At 35.3% G+C, this 23,317-nt stretch overlaps 1 protein-coding gene across 2 annotated transcripts in view; it reads right to left on the reverse strand.

The window, feature by feature from the left end:
- Window positions 1-23,317, reverse strand: part of mRpL46 (mitochondrial ribosomal protein L46) — a 42,284-nt gene that overhangs the window by 366 nt on the left and 18,601 nt on the right. For both annotated transcript variants that reach the window (XM_089102797.1, XM_089102796.1), the window contains exons 3-5: window positions 22,965-23,101; window positions 15,639-15,781; window positions 7,254-7,391 (exon numbers count right to left, since the gene is read on the reverse strand). In XM_089102797.1, coding sequence (XP_088958923.1) covers window positions 7,254-7,391; window positions 15,639-15,781; window positions 22,965-23,101 — 418 coding nt within the window. The remainder of the gene's footprint in view (window positions 1-7,253; window positions 7,392-15,638; window positions 15,782-22,964; window positions 23,102-23,317) is intronic.

A 23,317-nucleotide genomic window follows, 5' to 3' on the forward strand; every position in this document is an offset into this window, starting at 1 on the left:
CCCTTCCTAACAAAACGGTGTTCTTCACAATACAACGTTTTTTGTTCTGAAATAGGTTAACTGTCACGTATACAACACTCACAATCATCACGCGCCGACATTTTAAAAATCTAAATAAATAAATTTCAATCAAGTTTCCACACATTGAAGTATTTTTTTTTACCTAGGGGCCACCCCGTTCCCCGAAATCCTAAACGTTCCCGAGTTTCTAGGCACTTCTTATTAAAATTATCAATCAATTTTTTCAGTTCCCTCACCACCCACCCCCGAAAAAAATTCATGTGAGCCTCAAAGAACCTAAAATAGAACTTGATTTATATATTTGTTATAAATATAGAAATGTTTTAAAAGGAATTTGAATAAATATAAATGGATGTTATACAGATATTTAGCAATTATTTTGGCAATAAAACCTGTTACCTAAATCTTGACAGTCTCTTGGTTTTGGCATGGATATTATTTATTTTTTACCTTAGGGGGGCACAGTTTTTTGCCCTTCCCATAAATGACATCAATGCCGGCTAGATAAGATAAGATATTTATTTCGAGAAATTACTATCACAAGCCCTGAAGGGCCGAATTCGAATTTCGAAGTCCATAAAAAAACAAACAAGCAAGAAAATCATAACAAAAGCACAACAATTTACAGATTGGCAACCAATGAAAAAAAAAAAAAAAAAAAAAAAAAAAAAAAATTAAAATAAATAAATAATCAAATATCGGAATGCTGTATGATTCCTTTGTCACTTATATTAAAAAACTTCAAAATGGCAACTAGTTAATAAGATAAAAACTAGTAAAACTGAAAAAAAATAAATAATATACACATTAACAAATGTTTAAAAAACAACATAAAGAGGGGATAGGGAACAAAAAAAAGAGTATAGAGATAACCGAGCTGTTTCTTTTATTATATAAGAGAAACGACAAAATTTATGCACAAATTAACCACTATTTATTATATCAGTAAAAAAAGGGACAAAAGACTTCTTACGCTATGAAGTAGTGAAGATAATGGGAGATAAGGTGGGAATAGGCTGTGGGATAGCATGTGGAAAATGATTTATATCAGGTGCAAGATAATCAGCAAAAGGATTAGCATTACATGGGTTCAGAAGTGCCAACTTACCAAAACAGAGGCACAAATTATTTCTTCGTCTTTCGAGGGTCTCTAGTTTTGAAATATTTAACAAATACAAATACGGTTTCTTGCTCTCTTTAAAAATAATTCTTAGAGCTCTCTTTTGGACATTTTCAATTTTTTGTGTTGCTTCATTAGAGAGGAAAGGGTGCCACACAGAACAAGTGTACTCTAATATGGGACCCATAAAAGAAATATTTACTTGCAGTAAATGTGATTGGGGGCAACTGAATTTATTTAAAAGTTTAAGGCTAATAAGGTTTACACACCCCTGGAACTAAATTAAGTGAATTTAAGTATATTTTATTTTGGGGTAATTTATAGATGCAGCATAGTCACAAACTATTGGATACTTGGCGTAATTTTAAAATGTTAAAGGAAGTTGGGTCATAAAGCGATTGTTTAATGAAATCCCTAAGCAGTATTTATTAACCAGTGTACCCGCCCGCCGCCCCATCGCGACATTGCCGATCCAACCGTTGATAAGATCTTTACGTCATTCTTTCATTTACCATAAACATTATTTATCTACTAACCGTGTCTTTGATCGGTTAGGCTGCAATTGTGTTTTTAATCACAAATCCTAGTTGTACGACCTCCAACTATAATTTTCGATAGTTGGAAATACGTTGCGCAAGTGTTTTGAATGTTATCATTTTAAAAGTTTCCCTTGACCTAAATGATTCCTGATTATGACTTCTTTATTTATTAGCTTCATTTACTTCAACTTCAGCTGTTTTGTAAACATCCAGCAATAAAATCAAAGATTTTTTTTTGCAGAGTTAGGTATTTGGGACAGATAGTCCCAAATAACCTGGAACTGATTTTTCAAGCTTGCGAAACTAGGCCATCAGCATAAATCGTCTTACGAATAGGAAGTTTTATGCAAAAAAGCTCAAAAATGTATCTAATACCATTCAACTTAAATAATAATTATTATAATAAAATAATAACATTTACACCCCCTGTGAAACATGGGATTTTGCCACCAGCCAGCCGCTCTAACTTGCAAGGAAGGGACAAGATACTTTTATCAATGAATTCCTTAGTACCAGGTTTATCCCTTCACTGAGCCAGACTCATGATACGACTTAAATTGTTTCTACTTTTTAGGGAATTACCGAAGCTTGTAAAAAAAAAAAACGAAAAGTTTTACTTTTTTTTAGCCAATTTCCGATGCATTTTTAATCTATAAAGATTCTAAAGGGTGTTTCAAAAATACGGGTATAACCAAATTTCGGTAAATAAAACATTAACACCCTACGATGCGGAAAAATAACATACCACAAACTTGCACAGGGAACCTAAAACATTATGCTGAATGTTAGTTTTACTAGCCTGCAAGTAGGCTAATCCACTAGCCTACTGCGCAAATTAACTATGTAAACGACTTGTTAGTTTTGTTTTAGTTAATACCCGGTATAATTTTCTTCCTGTTTACCGGTCTGTAAGTGTAAAAGGTTACCTAGAGTAGGCTGTACCTTTTCGACTGGGTTTCGGAACAATCCATGAGACCTGAAAAAAGCCTACAAGTAAAGTGTAAAAATAAAACAATGTCACAAGATCCCCTACAATCCCAATTATAAACTGATAGTATGATATACTCTCAGCTATAACCGAATGAATACAGTTTATGCACAATTTGAGGTTAAAACTTTCAATAGGTAATTCAGCTATCACATTCGCGAGACTCTGGCGATGTATTTATATTATTTAGAACTGAAGACAAGCCAATGGCAATTCAAGGTCCATAAAATCCCCTTGACAAAAATTAATAAAACAATGCCATTGACTTTGGCAAAAACTATTGGGATATTAAGCTTTTCTTGACACTACAAATATATATTGTGTCGTGTCGACCGATTCCAACGGGATATTTAAGAAACAATAAATAGAATAATAGAAACAATAAATAGATTAATACACATATAACTTAAAATTTAGAATGCGAAGCAGGAAAGACAAACTAAAATGAAAAGAAACGAAGAGAAATAATTTCGGCTCCTATTCCAGAGTTATCAACTCTTTTTTTGAGGTTTTTGGTATCAAATCTCACTATATGTACAGTCGACTCCTGATTATCCGCGGTTCGATCATCCGCAATGCGGATTAACCACGGCGATATAAATTAAAAAAAAAAATTATAAATACAAAGATCTAAAAAAAATACAGTACAAAATACAGAAAATTCAGTCACAAAAAAAGAGTTATATGACAAAAAACAAACGCAAATGGGTGACTATTTTCGGAAAGTTAAATTAGGACTTTGAATTTTTTGGCATACTTTAAAAGTGTAAATAATACTATGATTTGTTCATCTTCATTCGATTGATTACTATAATTTCATTCCATTTATTACTTGTTCCCGTTGTTTTGTTTTACATACACGTTTAATAAGCGTAATTTTGTTTTTCTATGTCCCTACAACCTTAAAACCAACATAGAGAAAAATATCAATGAAAAAAAACAACAAACGAGACTGCGGCAAGTGGAAAGAAAAGACGAAAAATGTAAAACAACGCGTCTTCAGCACAAGAGAAACTCGAGAAGACGAAGATAAAAAACCAAACTAAAACTGAAAACAAATAAAACCATCACCAAAAAAATATACAATTGGCGCAAACTAATCCACGTAGGGAAGAGCAGCTATTAGACTTACTTCAGTGACTAAAGCAACTGAGATAAAAATAAGAAAAAATGAAATAACGTTAATTAATCTGTTGCGAAATAATTCTCTTGTTGGCTATTACTGAAGCAAATCGTTTTGATCTTGTAGGTAAAATATTTCCCTGGTGATTATTTAAGATCTTAATTCCCTTATTGACTGTTGATTCACTTTTAGAAAGGTTATCGTAAATTGAGTCAATATTTAAATTTCTTGTGTCTCTGTTTATTGAAAGGTTAGCAAACATATGTTTTTTAATTTCTATGGCTTCTCTGGCCTTATGGCTTCTATAACCGCTATCATTGGAAATAGCTAAGGCCTCATCAAATTTTACAAAATGATAAGGTTGAAACCAAATATGCTCTGCTAAGGCTGAAACAAAGGTTTCCGGAGGCTTGGTTAATTGTAGGGTTTTTTCTATTGAATTTCGATGCTCAATAAACCTTTAACAAATTTTTGGTGAGTCCTACCAATATAGAACTTCCCACAAGAACACGGAATCTTACACACCCCACTTACTAAATTTCCCCGGGTTAAATCCTTTTCTAGAACTAAAGAAACTACCCATTGGCCTCATCGATTGGAAACATGTATCAATATTAAATTTACACAAAATCCGTGAAAGCTTCTTACCTAAACCAGGTACATATAGCAATGAAATGAAACTTTTAGAAACGTTTAAATCTGAAGACTGAGAAACCCCAATACCCCTACTGTCATGTTTAACAGGTCTATTTTCAATTATTTTGTCAATGAACTTAATTGGGTAGCTATTAACCCCTACAACCTTTTTTCTAATAGGTGGATTATCCGCGAAATTCGATTATTCGCGGCACTCACGCCACCCAATCCTGCGGATAATCGAGAGTCGACTGTATATGAATTTGTTTTGATAAGTCCGGTCATAGAGATATAAAATATAATAGAGGGCCAACCTTTGCAAAGGAAAAACCCTCTGCAGCTGGCCCTTTAGGAAGGTTCATAAGTGTAGTTTTAGCTTAAGATAGATTCAAAGTGACGTAGTTTGTTCATAATAAATAAACTTAGTAAATATGCAATGATGGATAATGTTGATTTGCAAAGTGAAGCAATACAGAGGAGTAGAAAAAATGAAGAGGTCCAACATTTTTATGCTATTAAACACTCCAAAAAATATTAGAACTGCCAAACAAATATTTTATATTTGGTAATGGAAATAAATAAAAAACTTATAAAATATCAAAAATTGCCAGATATATATTTTTGGCAAAAAAATATTTTATTGCCAAAAAATGTTCTAAAAATGGGTGTAACTTGATTTATTCGGCACTAGACAGTTACATTTTCGTTTATAAAACCTGTCAAATGAGAGGCCAGGCATTCCATTAGAATTTTTACACCTCAAAAGAGAGCCTTATAATAGAACCATTTACTTCACCATTTTAACATGAGTGGATGCTTCAGACTTTGGCGGGAAACTTAAGCTTTTCTTAATGATAAAACTTTAAGAAAAATCGAAACGGTGCATGAAAAGTCACGTATTCAACAATCTGTTTTATTTATAAAGTATTTGGGTGTAGTGTTATAAATACAGATTTTCCCTGAGTGAAGTCTTTGTGACGTATTATGAATGCTTCAAACTAAGGCTGTGAATTGAGTCTTATAAATTAAGATTACCCATAATGATTCGTTTTTTGTATAATTTACCTTTTCTCGTATATTTTCTTTCAATGTGGAAAAACAACGAACCTGCCTGTTTTTCTCTGTGAGTGAATTGGGTTCAACTAAAATATCGTACCTTTTTTTGGAGACGTGAAGTGTGAATGTACCATTTTTCGGAGACGTAAATATTTGCGTAGAATATAAATTAATTTTTTAGTTTTTGTTATTTTGACTTAATGTAAAGGGAAAAAACGTAGCAAATTTGCTCTTACGATTTATAAGGAGCGCTTTTCTTCTTTCCTGGCTTACCATTGTGTCACACTATACACATGCGTTTACAATACTATACCCATACCATACTACAGGTATATATACACACTATACGCATATTTAGTATATAATAAATTAAAGTTGTTGTCACAGCTAAGAATTATACCTGACATTTTCACACTTCTTAGATAATTACCAAATTATAACCAACAATTAACAATAATAATTACCAAAAATTACCAAATAAATACCTACAATAACCAAATAATAATTACCAAAACGCGCTTGATAAGCTTTTCTCAAAGTAACGGTGCGAAGGGAAATAGACATCAGGATGGCTAGAGTGTGGCTGAATACATTGCCGCGCTGGTCCTCCCGTTGAGAGCAGCTTAGCAAACGGTTTTGGCAAGTATTTACAAATTGTGAACGTCAGACACGACCTTTAGACGTGATAATGGTAGAGCGCTCTACTGCACTTCGAACCTTTAGACGTGGCAGCGACATTGTCTTCACAAAGAATTAGATTAGAACATTGTTGAAATAGCTATGAACAGCTATACGTGTACGTTTTAAGATTTTTTTTTTTTTTTGCTGATAGAATTTTGTGGATGAGAAACCCAAAATATCCGGGTTTTTTCAGTTTACTTTATACATTACCTTGATTAAATGTTTTACAAGGCAAAACAACGAAGACAAAAAAACAAAAAATAAGAAACAAAAAAATGAACGAAGGTGATTTTCAGTCAGTGAATAAAACAAGAAGATAAAGCAGATATTTCGGCAAGACCTCCATTAAGCCGGCCTTAGTGCAAACGCAAAAAAAAACAGAACGAACAAAAACTGTTTGGATAACTTCAAAAGGTTATCTTTTTTTCTTTTGGAGAGTCCCCTGGGATGCATGCCAAGGTCCACATCTCTCGATCCACTTTCCCCCTTTTGGTAGATCCGGGATCTAATCAAGCGGGTTATATTCTGTCTATCAGGTTGGTACCCTGAGTTACTTATCCCCCTAGTTCGGTTCGTTTTTTGATTCGTTTTGTCCTTTCTGTTCTCGCAACAGAAAGATTGAAAGATTTTTTTTTTTTTCTTTGGTACTGCGGACGAAATACCTGTTTATCTTTTCGCTTTATTCACAGGCCGAAAATACCCTTGTTTGGTTTTCTGTTTTTCATCATTCTTCTTCGTTCTTGGCTGTTTTGTCGAACATCATGTATAGCCAGTGTGGTCACAGGACGCATTGACAGTTTTTAACTATTACTTGTATACTTCTACACGTTCATATTATTTACAAACGAGAAGGCAGTGTTGTCAAGAAATGAAAAATGACTTGTCAAGAATTCTTTAATAATATCCGTTTCGCCACATATTAAACATCCTAATACAATTTTATTTTAATGACGTCATTAATGACAAAATAATGTGAAAAACGTGATCAGGGCCCTTTTGTTTCCGGTACAGAAAATATTATTTTAATAAATTTCAAAAATACTACGTTCTGCCTTTCTGCTTAACAGGGGCAATAGAATGGTATATTACCTTTGCTCCTATGCTATTACCATCCTGCTCTCGGATTTGTTTTGGGTATTTATATTTGTAGAACCCACAAGGTGCATTGCCAAGAAACCTTGATTGTACCTTACCATCAAAACTCTGAGCAAGAACTCTTTCTGCCACCTGAAAAAGGAATATTAATAAATATACGCAAAAATATACATTTTAAAATGAGCAAAAATAAAGTTTATCTGCCCTCGTTTATCAAGAGAAACTTAATAAGTTTCTAAAAATGATTTGGCAGTACTACAAAATTAAGATGAATTTAAGCAGGCCAGTAGATAGAATGTTTAATCCAAACTCCCATGGTAGGTGAAATACAATTTTTAACTTAAAAGAAAAGTCAAAAATCCAATCCATCTTGTTTCTCAATACCAAAACTCTAAGTTACACAAAAATTACCTAACGGTACTAAAAAAATCAGATTGATTTTTAACTGGGTGCGGTAGATGGCTTCTTTGAAATTTGCATTATCAAAATTTCCAAGTTATTTGAAATACGCTTTTTAAGTTTAGGAGCTCAGTGGAGGCACCAAGTCAGTTTATTTCTCAAGACAAAAACATAACTCCCTTAAAACATAACTATACGCTTAGGTTTAGGAGTCAAGTTGAGGCACCAAGTTAACTTATGTCTAAAGACAAAAACGTGACTTCCTTAAAATGATCAAACATTGCTAATAAAACCAAATGGATTTTAAGTGGGTGCAGTAAATGGCGTCTCTGAAATTTGTATTATCAAAATTTCCAAGTTATTTGAAAAACACTTTTTAGGTTTAGGAGCCCAGTGGAGGCACCAAGCCAGTTTATTTCTCAAGACAAAAACATAACTCCCTTAAAACATAACTATATGCTTAGGTTTAGGAGTCAAGCTGAGGCACCAAGCTAACTTATTTCTAAAGACAAAACGTGACTTCCTTAAAATGATCAAACATTGCTAATAAAACCAGGTGCATTTAGGTGGGTGCAGTAGATGGCGTCTCTGAAATTTGTATTATAAAAATTTGCAAGTTATTTGAAATACGCTTTTTAGGTTTAGGAGCCTAGTTGAGGCACCAAGCCAGTTTATTTCTCAAGACAAAAACATAACTACCTTAAAACATAACTATACGCTTAGGTTTACGAGTCAAGTTGAGGCACCAAGCTAACTTATTTCTAAAGACAAAAACGTGACTTCCTTAAAATGATCAAACATTGGTAATAAAACCAGGTGGATTTTAAGTGGGTGCAGTAGATGGCGTCTCTGAAATTTGTATTATCAAAATTTCCAAGTTATTTGAAATACGCTTTTTAGGTTTAGGAGGCCAGTTGAGCCACCAAGCCAGTTCATTTCTCAAGACAAAAACATAACTCCCTTAAAACATAACTATACGCTTAGGTTTAGGAGCCCAGTTGAGGCACCAAGCCAGTTTATTTCTCAAGACAAAAACATAACTCCCTTAAAACATAACTATACGCTTAGGTTTAGGAGTTAAGTTGAGGCACCAAGTTAACTTATTTCCAGAGACAAAAACGTGACTTCCTTAAAATGATCAAACATTGCTAATAAAACCAGGTGGATTTTAAGTGGGTGCAGTAGATGGCGTCTCTGAAATTTGTATTATCAAAATTTCCAAGTTATTTGAAATACGCTTTTTAGGTTTAGGAGCCCAGTGGAGGCACCAGGCCAGTTTATTTCTCAAGACAAAAACATAACTCCCTTAAAACATAACTATACACTTAGGTTTAGGAGTCAAGTTGAGGCACCAAGTTAACTTATTTCTAGAGACAAAAACGTGACTTCCTTAAAATGATCAAACATTGCTAATAAAACCAGGTGGATTTCAAGTGGGTGCAGTAGATGGCGTCTCTGAAATTTGTATTATCAAAATTTCCAAGTTATTTGAAATACGCTTTTTAGGTTTAGGAGCCCAGTGGAGGCACCAGGCCAGTTTATTTCTCAAGACAAAAACATAACTCCCTTAAAACATAACTATACGCTTAGGTTTAGGAGTCAAGTTGAGGCACCAAGTTAACTTATTTCTCAAGACAAAAACGTGAGTTCCTTAAAATGATCAAACATTGCTAATAAAACCAGGTGGAATTTAAGTGGGTGCAGTAGATGGCGTCTCTGAAATTTGTATTATCAAAATTTCCAAGTTATTTGAAATACGCTTTTTAGGTTTAGGAGCCCAGTGGAGGCACCAAGCCAGTTTATTTCTCAAGACAAAAAAATGACTCCCTTAAAACATAACTATAAGCTTAGGTTTAGGAATCAAGTTGAGGCACCAAGTTAACTTATTTCTAAAGACATAAACGTGACTTCCTTAAAATGATCAAACATTGCTAATAAAACCAGGTGGATTTTAAGTGGGTGCAGTAGATGACGTCTCTGAAATTTGTATTATCAAAATTTCCAAGTTATTTGAAATACACTTTTTAGGTTTAGGAGCCCAGTGGAGGCACCAAGCTAGTTTATTTCTCAAGACAAAAACATAACTCCCTTAAAACATAACTATACGCTTAGTTTAGGAGTCAAGTTGAGGCACCAAGTTAACTTATTTCTGAAGACAAAAACCTGACTTCCTTAAAATGATCAAACATTGCTAATAAAACCAGGTGGATTTTAAGTGGGTGCAGTAGATAGCGTCTCTGAAATTTGTATTATCAAAATTTCCAAGTTGTTTGAAATACACTTTTTAGGTTTAGGAGCCCAGTGGAGGCACCAATCCAGTTTATTTCTCAAGACAGAAACATAACTCCCTTAAAACATAACTATACGCTTAGGTTTAGGAGTCAAGTTGAGGCACCAAGTTAACTTATTTCTGAAGACAAAAACGTGACTTCCTTAAAATGATCAAACATTGTTAATAAAACCAGGTGGCTTTAAGTGCATGCAGTAGATGGCGTCTCTGAAATTTGTATTTTCAAAATTTCCAAGTTATTTGAAATACCCTTTTTAGGTTTAGGAGCCCAGTGGAGGCACCAAGCCAATTTATTTCTCAAGACAAAAACATAACTCCCTTAAAACATAACTATATGCTTAGGTTTAGGAGTCAAGTTGAGGCACCAAGTTAACTTATTTCTAAAGACAAAAACGTGACTTCCTTAAAATGATCAAACATTGCTAATAAAACCAGGTGGATTTTAAGTGGATGCAGTAGATGACGTCTCTGAAATTTGTATTATCAAAATTTCCAAGTTATCTGAAATACGCTTTTTAGGTTTAGGAGCCCAGTGGAGGCACCAAGCCATTTTATTTCTCAAGACAAAAACATAACTCCCTTAAAACATAACTATACGCTTAGGTTTAGGAGTCAAGTTGAGGCACCAAGTTAACTTATTTCTAAAGACAAAAACGTGACTTCCTTAAAATGATCAAACATTGCTAATAAAACCAGGTGGAGTTTAAGTGGGTGCAGTAGATGGCGTCTCTGAAATTTGTATCATCAAAATTTCCAAGTTATTTGAAATACACTTTTTAGGTTTAGGAGCCCAGTGGAGGCACCAAGCCATTTTATTTCTGAAGACAAAAAAATGACTTCCTTAAAATGATCAAACATTGCTAATAAAACCAGGTGGATTTTAAGTGGGTGCAGTAGATGACGTCTCTGAAATTTGTATTATCAAAATTTCCAAGTTATCTGAAATACACTTTTTAGGTTTAGAAGCCCAGTGGAGGCACCAAGCCAGTTTATTTCTCAAGACAAAAACATAACTCCCTTAAAACATAACTATACGCTTAGTTTAGGAGTCAAGTTGAGGCACCAAATTAACTTATTTCTGAAGACAAAAACGTGACTTCTTTAAAATATTCAAACATTGCTAATAAAACCAAATGGATTTTAAGTGGGTGCAGTAGATGGCGTCTCTGAAATTTGTATTATCAAAATTTCCAAGTTATTTGAAAAACTCTTTTTAGGTTTAGGAGCCCAGTGGAGGCACCAAGCCAGTTTATTTCTCAAGACAAAAACATAACTCCCTTAAAACATAACTATACGCTTAGGTTTAGGAGTCAAGTTGAGGCACCAAGTTAACTTATTTCTAGAGACAAAAACGTGACTTCCTTAAAATGATCAAACATTGCTAATAAAACCAGGTGGATTTTAAGTGGGTGCAGTAGATGGCGTCTCTGAAATTTGTATTATCAAAATTTCCAAGTTGTTTGAAATACACTTTTTAGGTTTAGGAGCCCAGTGGAGGCACCAATCCACTTTATTTCTCAAGACAGAAACATAACTCCCTTAAAACATAACTATACGCTTAGGTTTAGGAGTCAATTTGAGGCACCAAGTTAACTTATTTCTAAGGACAAAAACGTGACTTCCTTAAAATGATCAAACATTGCTAATAAAACCAGGTGGATTTTAAGTGGATGCAGTAGATGACGTCTCTGAAATTTGTATTATCAAAATTTCCAAGTTATCTGAAATACGCTTTTTAGGTTTAGGAGCCCAGTGGAGGCACCAAGCCAGTTTATTTCTCAAGACAAAAACATAACTCCCTTAAAACATAACTATACGCTTAGGTTTAGGAGTCAAGTTGAGGCACCAAGTTAACTTATTTCTAAAGACAAAAACGTGACTTCCTTAAAATGATCAAACATTGCTAATAAAACCAGGTGGAGTTTAAGTGGGTGCAGTAGATGGCGTCTCTGAAATTTGTATTATCAAAATTTCCAAGTTATTAGAAATACGCTTTTTAGGTTTAGGAGCCCAGTGGAGGCACCAAGCCATTTTATTTCTGAAGACAAAAACATAACTCCCTTAAAACATAACTATATGCTTGGGTTTAGGAGTCAAGTTGAGGCACCAAGTTAACTTATTTCTAAGGACAAAAACGTGACTTCCTTAAAATGATCAAACATTGCTAATAAAACCAGGTGGATTTTAAGTGGATGCAGTAGATGACGTCTCTGAAATTTGTATTATCAAAATTTCCAAGTTATCTGAAATACGCTTTTTAGGTTTAGGAGCCCAGTGGAGGCACCAAGCCAGTTTATTTCTCAAGACAAAAACATAACTCCCTTAAAACATAACTATACGCTTAGGTTTAGGAGTCAAGTTGAGGCACCAAGTTAACTTATTTCTAAAGACAAAAACGTGACTTCCTTAAAATGAACAAACATTGCTGATAAAACCAGGTGGAGTTTAAGTGGGTGCAGTAGATGGCGCCTCTGAAATTTGTATTATCAAAATTTCCAATTTATTTGAAATACGCTTTTTAGGTTTAGGATCCCAGTGGAGGCACCAAGCCAGTTTATTTCTCAAGACAAAAAAATAACTCCCTTAAAACATAACTATACGCTTAGGTTTAGGAGTCAAGTTGAGGCACCAAGTTAACTTATTTCTCAAGACAAAAACGTGACTTCCTTAAAATGATCAAAGATTGCTAATAAAACCAGGTGGAATTTAAGTGGGTGCATTAGATGGCGTCTCTGAAATTTGTATTATCAAAATTTCCAAGTTATTTGAAATACGCTTTTTAGGTTTAGGAGCCCAGTGGAGGAACCAAGCCAGTTTATTTCTAAAGACAACAAAAAAACTCCCTTAAAAAATAACTAAAGGCTTAGGTTTAGGAATCAAGTTGAGGCACCAAGTTAACTTATTTCTTAAGACAAAAATGTGACTTCCTTAAAATGATGAAACATTGCTAATAAAACCAGGTGGATTTTAAGTGGGTGCAGTAGATGGCGTCTCTGAAATATGTATTATCAAAATTTCCAAGTTATTTCAAATACGCTTTTTAGGTTTAGGAGCCCAGTGGAGGAACCAAGCCAGTTTATTTCTCAAGACAAAAACATAACTCCCTTAAAACATAACTATACGCTTAGGTTTAGGAGTCAAGTTGTGGCACCAAGTTAACTTATTTCTCAAGACAAAAACGTGACTTCCTTAAAATGATCAAAGATAGCTAATAAAATCAGGTGGAATTTAAGTGGGTGCAGTAGATGGCGTCTCTGAAATTTGTATTATCAAAATTTCCAAGTTATTTGAAATACGCTTTTTAGGTTTAGGAGCCCGGTGGAGGCACCAAGCCAGTTTATTTCTCAAGACAAAAAAATAACCCCCTTAAAAATAACTATAGGCTTAGGTTTAGGAATCAAGTTGAGGCACCAAGTTAACTTATTTCGAAAGACAAAAATGTGACTTCCTTAAAATGATCAAACATTGCTAATAAAACCAGGTGGATTTTAAGTGGGTGCAGTAGATGGCGTCTCTGAAATATGTATTATCAAAATTTCCAAGTTATTTCAAATACGCTTTTTAGGTTTAGGAGCCCAGTGGAGGAACCAAGCCAGTTTATTTCTCAAGACAAAAACATAACTCCCTTAAAACATAACTATACGCTTAGGTTTAGGAGTCAAGTTGTGGCACCAAGTTAACTTATTTCTCAAGACAAAAACGTGACTTCCTTAAAATGATCAAAGATAGCTAATAAAATCAGGTGGAATTTAAGTGGGTGCAGTAGATGGCGTCTCTGAAATTTGTATTATCAAAATTTCCAAGTTATTTGAAATACGCTTTTTAGGTTTAGGAGCCCAGTGGAGGCACCAAGCCAGTTTATTTCTCAAGACAAAAAAATGACTCCCTTAAAACATAACTATACGCTTAGGTTTAGGAATCAAGTTGAGGCACCAAGTTAACTTATTTCTAAAGACAAAAATGTGACTTCCTTAAAAGGATCAAACATTGCTAATAAAACCAGGTGGATTTTAAGTGGGTGCAGTAGATGGCGTCTCTGAAATATGTATTATCAAAATTTCCAAGTTATTTGAAATACGCTTTTTAGGTTTAGGAGCCCAGTGGAGGCACCAAGCCAGTTTATTTCTCAAGACAAAAAAATAACTCCCTAAAAACATAACTATACGCTTAGGTTTAGGAATCAAGTTGAGGCACCAAGTTAACTTATTTCTGAAGTCAAAAACGTGACTTCCTTAAAATGATCAAACATTGCTAATAAAACCAGGTTGAATTTAAGTGGGTGCAGTAGATGGCGTCTCTGAAATTTGTGTTATCAAAATTTCCAAGTTATTTGAAATACGCTTTTTAGGTTTAGGAGCCCAGTGGAGGCACCAAGCCAGTTTATTTCTCAAGACAAAAACATAACTCCCTTAAAACATAACTATACGCTTAGTTTAGGTGTCAAGTTGAGGCACCAAGTTAACTTATTTCTGAAGACAAAAACCTGACTTCCTTAAAAGGATCAAACATTGCTAATAAAACCAGGTGGAATTTAAGTGGGTGCAGTAGATGGCGTCTCTGAAATATGTATTATCAAAATTTCCAAGTTATTTGAAATACGCTTTTTAGGTTTAGGAGCCCAGTGGAGGCACCAAGCCAGTTTATTTCTCAAGACAAAAACATAACTGCCTTAAAACATAACCATACGCTTAGTTTAGGAGTCAAGTTGAGGCACCAAGTTAACTTATTTCTGAAGACAAAAACGTAACTTCCTTAAAATGATCAAACATTGCTAATAAAATCAGGTGGATTTTAGGTGGGTGCAGTAGATGGCTTCCCTGACATGTGCACCACCTAAATTCTCAACTTGTTTGAAATACGCTTCTTAGGCTGAGAAACCCAATCGAGGCACCAAGCCAGCTTATTTCTCAAGACAAAAGTCTAACTTTTTCAAAATGACCTAATTATACTAAGAAAATCAGATGGCTTAAAGTGTGCGCGGTAAATTATTTCCAACCAGCTTATTTCTCAGGAATAAAACATAATTTTTTGAAATTACCTAATGTCACTAATAAAAACATATAGATTTTAAATGGGTGGATTTGATGGCTTCTCTGAAATAGGCACTCCCGAAATTCAAAGGTTACTTGTACCTGAAATAATTAGGTGTCCTCTGTTTAACTGATCCTTACCTAAACGGCAATATTTACAGGCTGATTCTAATGGTACACTTTTCATTTTGATCTGACGCCATTTTCGAGGGGCTTGAGGCTTTTTTCGAAACCACCACAAATTTCTTTTTTCGGTAATATTTTAATTTCAAGACCCACCGAAGTAATTGGTAACATTCATGAATCAATTTCAAATAGCATTTTTTTCACTAGGCAGTTTTTTTTTTCAAAACGCGTTTTTTTAACTTTTAGTTATTATGGGCTGTGGTTCGCTCTTTACTACGTTGCAGCTACGGCTGCAACCATGATAAGCTACAAGGTCTTTATCCCATATCATAGTCCTCTCATTTCATGGTGCAGTCCCTCCATTTTTACGGTTTCATAACATACTACCTATTCATTCATTTATTGATTTATTTAAAACCCGGTGACCCCCCTCCCCCCGTACGTGCATATCCTACACAGTTGGTTTGATATGAGTATACAAATGTAACCATAACAGAGGCCACTTTAGGCTAAGGAAAAGATGTTGGAGCAAACCTGTCTCATTGTTTCTCCTTCTTGTCTTTGTCCTTGAGGGAGAATCCACATAGAGGAGGAGCCCAGTTTCTGCCGGACCACCAGCAATAGATGTTTATCAAGCATACGATCTAATGACTTCTGGTCTTTCTCTTTGTCTGCTTCTGTAAAGTGAAAAAATCATAACAGTCATTATGCATACGGCTGTATCCTGGATTTTTGTTCGGGGGACCAGGGAGGAGTATTTTTGTTCAGGGGAGCGGGGAGGTGTATTTTTGTTCAGGAAGGGAGAAGGAGAGGGTACAAAATCTTTACAAAACGCATCAAAAATTTGTTTATATGCAATTTTTGTTACTTTTTTACAAGCCGGACAAAAATTTCAGGGAGAGGGGAAAACCTCTAGTCCCCCCCCCCTGCATACGGCCTTGATTACACATGCCTTTAAAAAAAAGCAAAAAAAATTGGTATAATTTCACTATTAGATTTTTTATATCTAGTGTAAGATATTTTCCTTTTTTACTGTTAGTCCATTTTTTTTTAGTTTTTTGGCAAATTTTGATATTCGTTTTCTTATATATTAAAACAATTTGACCTCTGACTATTTTATTATTAGATTTTTTCTTGTCTTTGATTTTATTGTGCTTTTTTACTAGTTTTTTTTTTGGGGGGGGGGGGAGGAGGGGGGAATTTGGCAATTACTTTCTAATAGGCTTACTTATTTCGTTTTTCTTCTTCTCCTATACAATCATAGTCCTTTACAGTTCCATTCTTGGACCAATTTTTACGTTATTTGATGCATTAAAGGTCATAAAAAGCAATAAAAAGTTGTAAAAGGTCAATAAGAAGTCATAAAAGGTCAATACACAAAAGCTGTAAAATCAGAGTTTTGAACACACAGCATTTTTGCAAGAAACTTCCAAAAACGTTTGGCACCAAACTTGAACGGTTCCACAAAACTTTGTTACTTTTCTTACTGTTAAAGGGATTAAATGTAGTGAGTTTAAAAAGTATAGTTAAGGCTGAGCGCCTAATTCACTTTAATTAAAATTAAATATCAAAGGCAACGTTCTAGCGTCGCCTAATGTATTATATTTTTTTCACATAGCCCCTTCATACAGAAGGGGTGTCGTAGAAACTTTAGAAGCGACTCATTCAAATGGAAATTGAAAATTCTATTGCCGTTTTTAAGAGTCAAAAGTGATCGGTGGTCAACCAGTCCCCATCCAACGCCATTTTTAGCTGCCTTCCCCCTATAAGACATATGATCAAAATTTGTATATACCCGTTTTGTCCCAAATAGTCTAAAGGTCAAGTATCTATGCCTCCGGGGATAACATGACCCCCATATCCCTTACGGCAGGGCTGCAAGTAATGCAAGTTGCCTATTGTTTACATATAAGGATTGCTATTGGGAAAGGGAGCATGTTTGATTCTGGGTATCCAAAAAGGCTTAGGGTATTGAGGTGAAACTTTAAGGAAATTTTGAATGCGGCGTTGAACAAAATCAACACAACCTATGTACATACTGGTTGTCAAAAAATCTTATCAGCAATATCTAAGGAACGGCTAAGGTTGTTAAGTTGAAACTTTCAGGGTCTGTTAAGAGGGATATTGAAAACTGATGGGAGTCAACACTGATTTAAATTTCGAAAAAGGCATTTGTTCAAATCGTCAATAGGTCTAATAACTATGCCTTTGTGGCTGCCATGCCCCCACAGTCCCCGGGGCAAAGGTAGTAAATTATGTGATTGGCCCATTGTTTACACCAAGGATTTATAAGAGGCAACGCTATAGCGTTGCCTATGCAAATGTTTTTTGTTGTTTTTTTCCCAGAGGCACTTCATATGGAAGGGGTCGTCGTAGAAACTTCAAAGGCGGCTCATTCGATTGGAAATCGAGAGTTCTAAGGCCCTTTTTAATAGTCAAAAGTGATTGTAGGGCAACTAGCCCCCCCCCCCCCCCACGCTAATAATTCTCCCAAACACATTCAATCAAAATTTTGAGATAGCCATTTTGTTCAGCGTAGTCGATTTCCAGATAGAAAATATGTTTTTGAGGAGGACACTCCCCCACAACCCTCAAGGCAATCGTCTTAAGTTATGCCCTGGGGGCATATAAGTTTTTATAGAAGGCTTTGTCATAGAAACGTCAAAACAGGCTCATTCGATTGGAAATTCAAAGGACTAGTGCCCTTTTTAATAGTCAAAATTGATTGGAGGGCAACTAGCCCCCCCATGCCCATCTTTCCCCCAAACACATCCAATCAAAATTTTGAGATAGCCATTTTGTTCAGCGTAGTTGATTCCCACATAGAAAATATGTTTTTGAGGAGGACACTCCCCCACAAACCTCAGGGCAAGGGTTTTAAGTTATGCTCTGGGGGCAGATACGGTTTTTATAGAAGGCGTTGTCGTAGAAACTTCAAAAAAGGCTCATTCGATGGAAATTCAAAGGGCTAGTGCCCTTTTTAATAGTCGAAAGTGATTGGAGGGCAACTAACCCCCCTCTCACGCCCACCTTTTCCCCAAACACATCCAATCAAATTTTGAGATAGCCATTTTTTCAACGTAGTTAGAAGTTCTGGAAATTAGATCATTGACGATAACAACTCCCCCACAGCTCTCAGGGTACGGGTTGTAAGTTAAGCCCTGGGGGCATATAAGGTTTTGTATAGACAATTTTGTCTTAGAAACTTCAGAAAGGGCTCATGCGATTGGAAATTTAAATGGCTAGTTCCGTTTTAAATAGTCGAAAGTGATTTTAAGGCAACTGACATTCCTTCCACGCCCACCATTTCCCCAAACACATCCAATCAAAATTTTGATATAGCCATTTTGTTCAACGTAGTCAAAAGTTCTGGAAATTATATGTTTGAGCAGGACACGCCCCCCCCCCACAGTATTCAGGGGCAAGGGTTATAAGCTATGCCCTAGGGGCATATATGGTTCTTATGGAAGGAATGCTCGTATAAACCTCAGAAAGGGCTCATTTGATTGAAAATTGAAAGTTCTAGTTCACTTTTTAAGCGTCAAAAGATATTGGAGGGTAACCAGCTTCTCCCCCCCCCCCCCTACCCTTTTTTCCTCAATGCATCCACTAAAAATTTTAATCTGGTAAAAATAGTTCAGAGATCACTAAGCAAAAAATGTAGTATTGACACACCCCCCCAAGGCCCGAGGGCAGGGGCTGAGAGTTATGCCCTGGGGGCAAATATGGGTCCTATGGAAGGGATGCTCGTATTAACTTTAAAGGAGTCTCATTTGAGTGGTAATTAAAAGTTCTAGTTCCCTTTTTAAGAGTCAATAGAGATTGAAGGGCACCTAGCCCCCCCCCTCCACACCCTTGATTTCTCAAGCACATACGATGAAAATTTTGAGATATCTATATTTAAAATAGTTCAAAGATCATATAACGAGAACTCAGGGTTCAACACAGCCCCCCAGGGCCCGGGGGCAGGTGTTGTAAGTTATGCTTTGGGGGAATATATGGTTCTTATTGAACGGATGCTCTTAAAAAATTCAGAGATGGCTGTTTTGATTGTAAATTGAAAGTTCTAGTTCAGTTTTATAGAGTCAAAAGAGATTGGAGGGCAACTAGCCCCCCCCCCCCTCACGCCCCTTTTTCCCCAAATGCATCCAATAAAAATTTTGAGATAGCCATTAAATTAAAAATTGCTCAAAAGTCAGATAACAAAATTGAAAGTTCTCTCACTGTAAAACTCAGGAACGATTCAGAGTACTAAGCTGAAACTTTCAGCCCAAGCTGAGGGGGATGTTAGAAAGTAATCGAAGGGTGACCAGTACCCTCTCCTCCTCGTCCTTTTGAGACGCCAGCGCTGATCGACATTTTGAAATACCCGTTTTGTTCAAAATAATTAAATGAATAAGAAATTTATACCTCTAGGAATGCCATGTCCTCCAAAATTTCAGGGAAAAAAGTTGTAAATTATACAACTTAACCATTGTTTACTTACATGATTATCATTGGGCAAGGGGAGATTGTTTGATTATAGGTGTGTCTGAAAAGGCTTAGTGTATTATGGTGAAACTTCAAGGAATATTGAACTAAACTTTTTGTTCCAAGGAAACTGAGCATCCAGTTTATCAAAAGGGCGCATCTGCAATATATCATTAACGGCTTAGGGTTTTAACTTGAAAATTTCACGGCCACTACTACTACTACTAATGCTACTATGTGCCCGCGGTTACGACTACTTGCAACTTTGACTGCTAGCGACTTCGACTACTTGCGATTCTGACTGCAAGCAATTGCGACGGTTAATGCGATAATTTGCGACTACGAGTAGGACAACTTACGACTGTGATAACTGATGACTGCAACTGACAATACTTGCGACCGTGACTACTATTGCTACTGCGATTGTGACGGTGACTGCAAATACCATTGCAACTTCTACTACTAAAACTAGAACTACTGAACTAAATCAAAAGCGTTCATTGGAGAGTGAGACACTGTTCCTTTCTGAATTTAACAAATCAAAAAGGAACCGTGTCTCTTTTGCTTAGTTATCCTGATTTTGTTTGATTTTCGTGCTATTTAAAGTGACGAACAATTAACATATTGAATATTTTATTATTTGATTTATTCGTCTGTGTTTGTTGTTTTGTGTTTTGTTATTTTATTTATATATTCTGTTTAATTTAGTTTTTTTTTCCATTGATGAAGGTTTCTGGACTTGAAGTCAAAATATTTAGACTTTTTTTATAATTAAAAGTTTGTTTGTGGTTTTTTTTCTGTTTTTTTTTTTTTAGCTTCCATATTTAAAAAATTAGAACCGTTTCTCAAAATTTTCATTTTTTTACTTTGTATATGGAAAGGTAGTGCGGTGTAAGAAATTAATAACACTTATTCATGACAATCAACCTCGTTTACTCAAAACAAGTGCCTTGAGTCCCCATCCAAATGTCCAATAGAGGATATGTTGCCCTTTTATAAGAAAAATTAAATTTCTATGTCATATTTACACTATGAATGCTCAACTTGATTTTTCTCAAAGAAAAATCTAAAATTTTAAGCTTCCCCTTACTCCTTGGGGTATTATGGTAGAAAAACATAATGAACATAGTTATATGACTTTGAAACCACAAAAAGTGACTATTTAGCCCCTTAAAAAACAAAAAATAAGGTCCTCTTGAGTTACAGATTTTGAGGCGTATTACAAAGGGCGTATTATTGAGCAGAACTTGGGTGAATTTTCGATACGCTAACCTATCTACTTTTCTGAAAATTTTGCCATAAAAAGGGCAATTTTTGCAATTTGTTGTGTTTATTATGCTGTATTTTCACTGCACAAACAGGATTAGTAGATCCGACAATGGCTAACAGGACTGTAGCACAGACAATGGCCAACATTTATCATTGATTTGGTGTCAATTGATGTCTATCACAATTACTTCTGTCACACCTTCTGAGGGCCTTTCCACTCCTGTGACTATGAATTAAACCATATTCTGAAGTCAATAGCTGTCTACCCCAGTGGACTTTGTCACACCTTCTGAGGACCTTTCCACTCCTGAGACTATTTAGTAAGTCATATTCTAAAGTTAACTGCTAGCTTTTGATCTTCCAAGACGGAGGGGGGGCGGCTGCCCACCTATCCTGCCTATGGAAAGTCTTGTGTTATGCGTTGCAGCTTACATTTGCTTATCGAAACTTTATGATGGAGCGTTTATATACCATTCTTAACATATATTTAGAATAGGCAACTAACTTGATTTTTTTTTCACGTATATTATAACGTATTTTTTTATATTTTTTTACGTTTGCACGTAAATTTTTTTGTCACATAATTAAAAAATTATGTGACCAATGAAGCTTCTTGTACACCCTTCAAAAACTAGATAGACTTTTCTTATTTGACTTCGTTCTATTTATATTTAATCCTAGGAACTATGTTTCCACCACTTATGATTTTGAAAAGACAAACAGCTAAACAATATACAAATTTTTATTTCAAGAATGATCATCAATATTTTCTTTTTGCAAAATGTAATAAAGCATAGATAAACTTATCATTAATTTAGAAACAACGTTTAAACTTCAGTCCAAAAAAGATCATGACCAAAGTTAAACCCAAAGAGTATGGGTACCTTATGAGAGTGGAAACTGGCACTAGTGTCAACAAAAAAACATCAACGCCATCTAGCATTCGGTGATACTAAGCATTTTTTCAAGCTTTTACTATCTTCAAGATTTTACTGTCTATATAAATTAAACTAATTAATTCTATTACTGAACTGAAAAATGGCAACTCTCCCCAAACGCTAGATGGCGTTGATGTTTTTTTTTATCGACACGAGCACCAGTTTCCATTGTTGTAAGTTACTTATACTTTTTGTTTAGACCAATAAGGCAAGAACGAGTCAATCAACTTCTAATCACAGGGTAGAGCTGATGGATCCTCTGTCCGTCCTCTTACAAGTACAAGTGCCTATAGGCAGTGTCGTTACCAGTCAAAATGTTTGGAGGGGGGGGGGGGAGCAAGAGATTTTACCGACCGGCAGGTCATTTTTACCGACTTTTTTTTTGTCAATAATTAGCATAGTGTCCGTTTCGAATACAATACGCAAAATCACTGCACGAGTCGGTAAAACCGCTGCATTTACCAACCAAGATTTATATTTCGGTAGATATCATGTCACTATTTTAATGTTGTTTATTTGACCAAATGGAAAATTTTAGCACCATCTGTAAAATCACGGCAAGAGTCGGCAAAAGTGCTGCGTTTACCGACCAAGTTCGAAATTTCTGTGGATGACATGTCAGTATTTTCGTGGTCTTTCTTGAACTGAACAAAGAATTATAACGGCGTCGGAAAAATCGTGGCGCAAAGCGCCACGATTTTACCGATTTACCATAAACATTGGGGGGGGGGGGGGTCCCCCTCCCCTTCCATACGTGACGGCCCTGCCTATAGGGGAAAAGTCTAAGTCTGAGTATTGTAAAACAGCTCTATCCAGCACTACTAATCTACTTCACACTGTACTTCAGGAGAGATCACCGCATCAAAACCACCCGTTAGTTCCCTCAAGCAAAGATTGAACAGGTTCTAAAACTACACCAATGAACTAGTGACATTTTGGGCATCTAAATTCCTGGCTCTGCAAATTATTTTATTATTTATATCAACTTTGGTTAAAATGGCATTAACAAGTCTATCAATAAAATGCCATTGATGATTTTATTGACACAATGTAATGAAACAAATGTCATTTAATATTAGGAAATTTAAACCAAAATGCCTCTAAAGTTCATGTGGGCTGTATGCTTTCTGTGTAGCTATGTACCCATTATAGTTATTTGGCTAATAAACCCTGTTTCATTAACCTGTAATTCGATCAGCAAAGGGAAATTTCGACAGTTCTTCAACAGAAGCATCTTCAAAGTCCTGTGCGCTGTTTAATGCAGCCTGATCCATGTCTGAATCATCAGCATCTCCTCGTTTTATTCTTTCCTGCCTCTCCCTGAAACATAGAATCTTTTTAGCCAGGCAAAGCAAAGTAAAACATGTAAAACAAAAGTAAAACAAGAGTAAAAACACAGCAAAGCAAACATATTTTTTTTTTTTAGCAAACAAAAAGTTTTAAGGCCTAGGGAAAACACAAGCAAAGAGTAATTTAACATTAATAATATTTTGCATTATTTTATTTTTGCATAATACTGTTTTGCATAATATTAAT

Source organism: Artemia sp. Qi Xiang Cuo, chromosome 16 (genome assembly GCF_049724085.1).
Source record: "Artemia sp. Qi Xiang Cuo chromosome 16, ASM4972408v1, whole genome shotgun sequence".
In the NCBI taxonomy this organism is placed as follows: Eukaryota; Metazoa; Arthropoda; class Branchiopoda; order Anostraca; family Artemiidae; genus Artemia; species Artemia sp. Qi Xiang Cuo.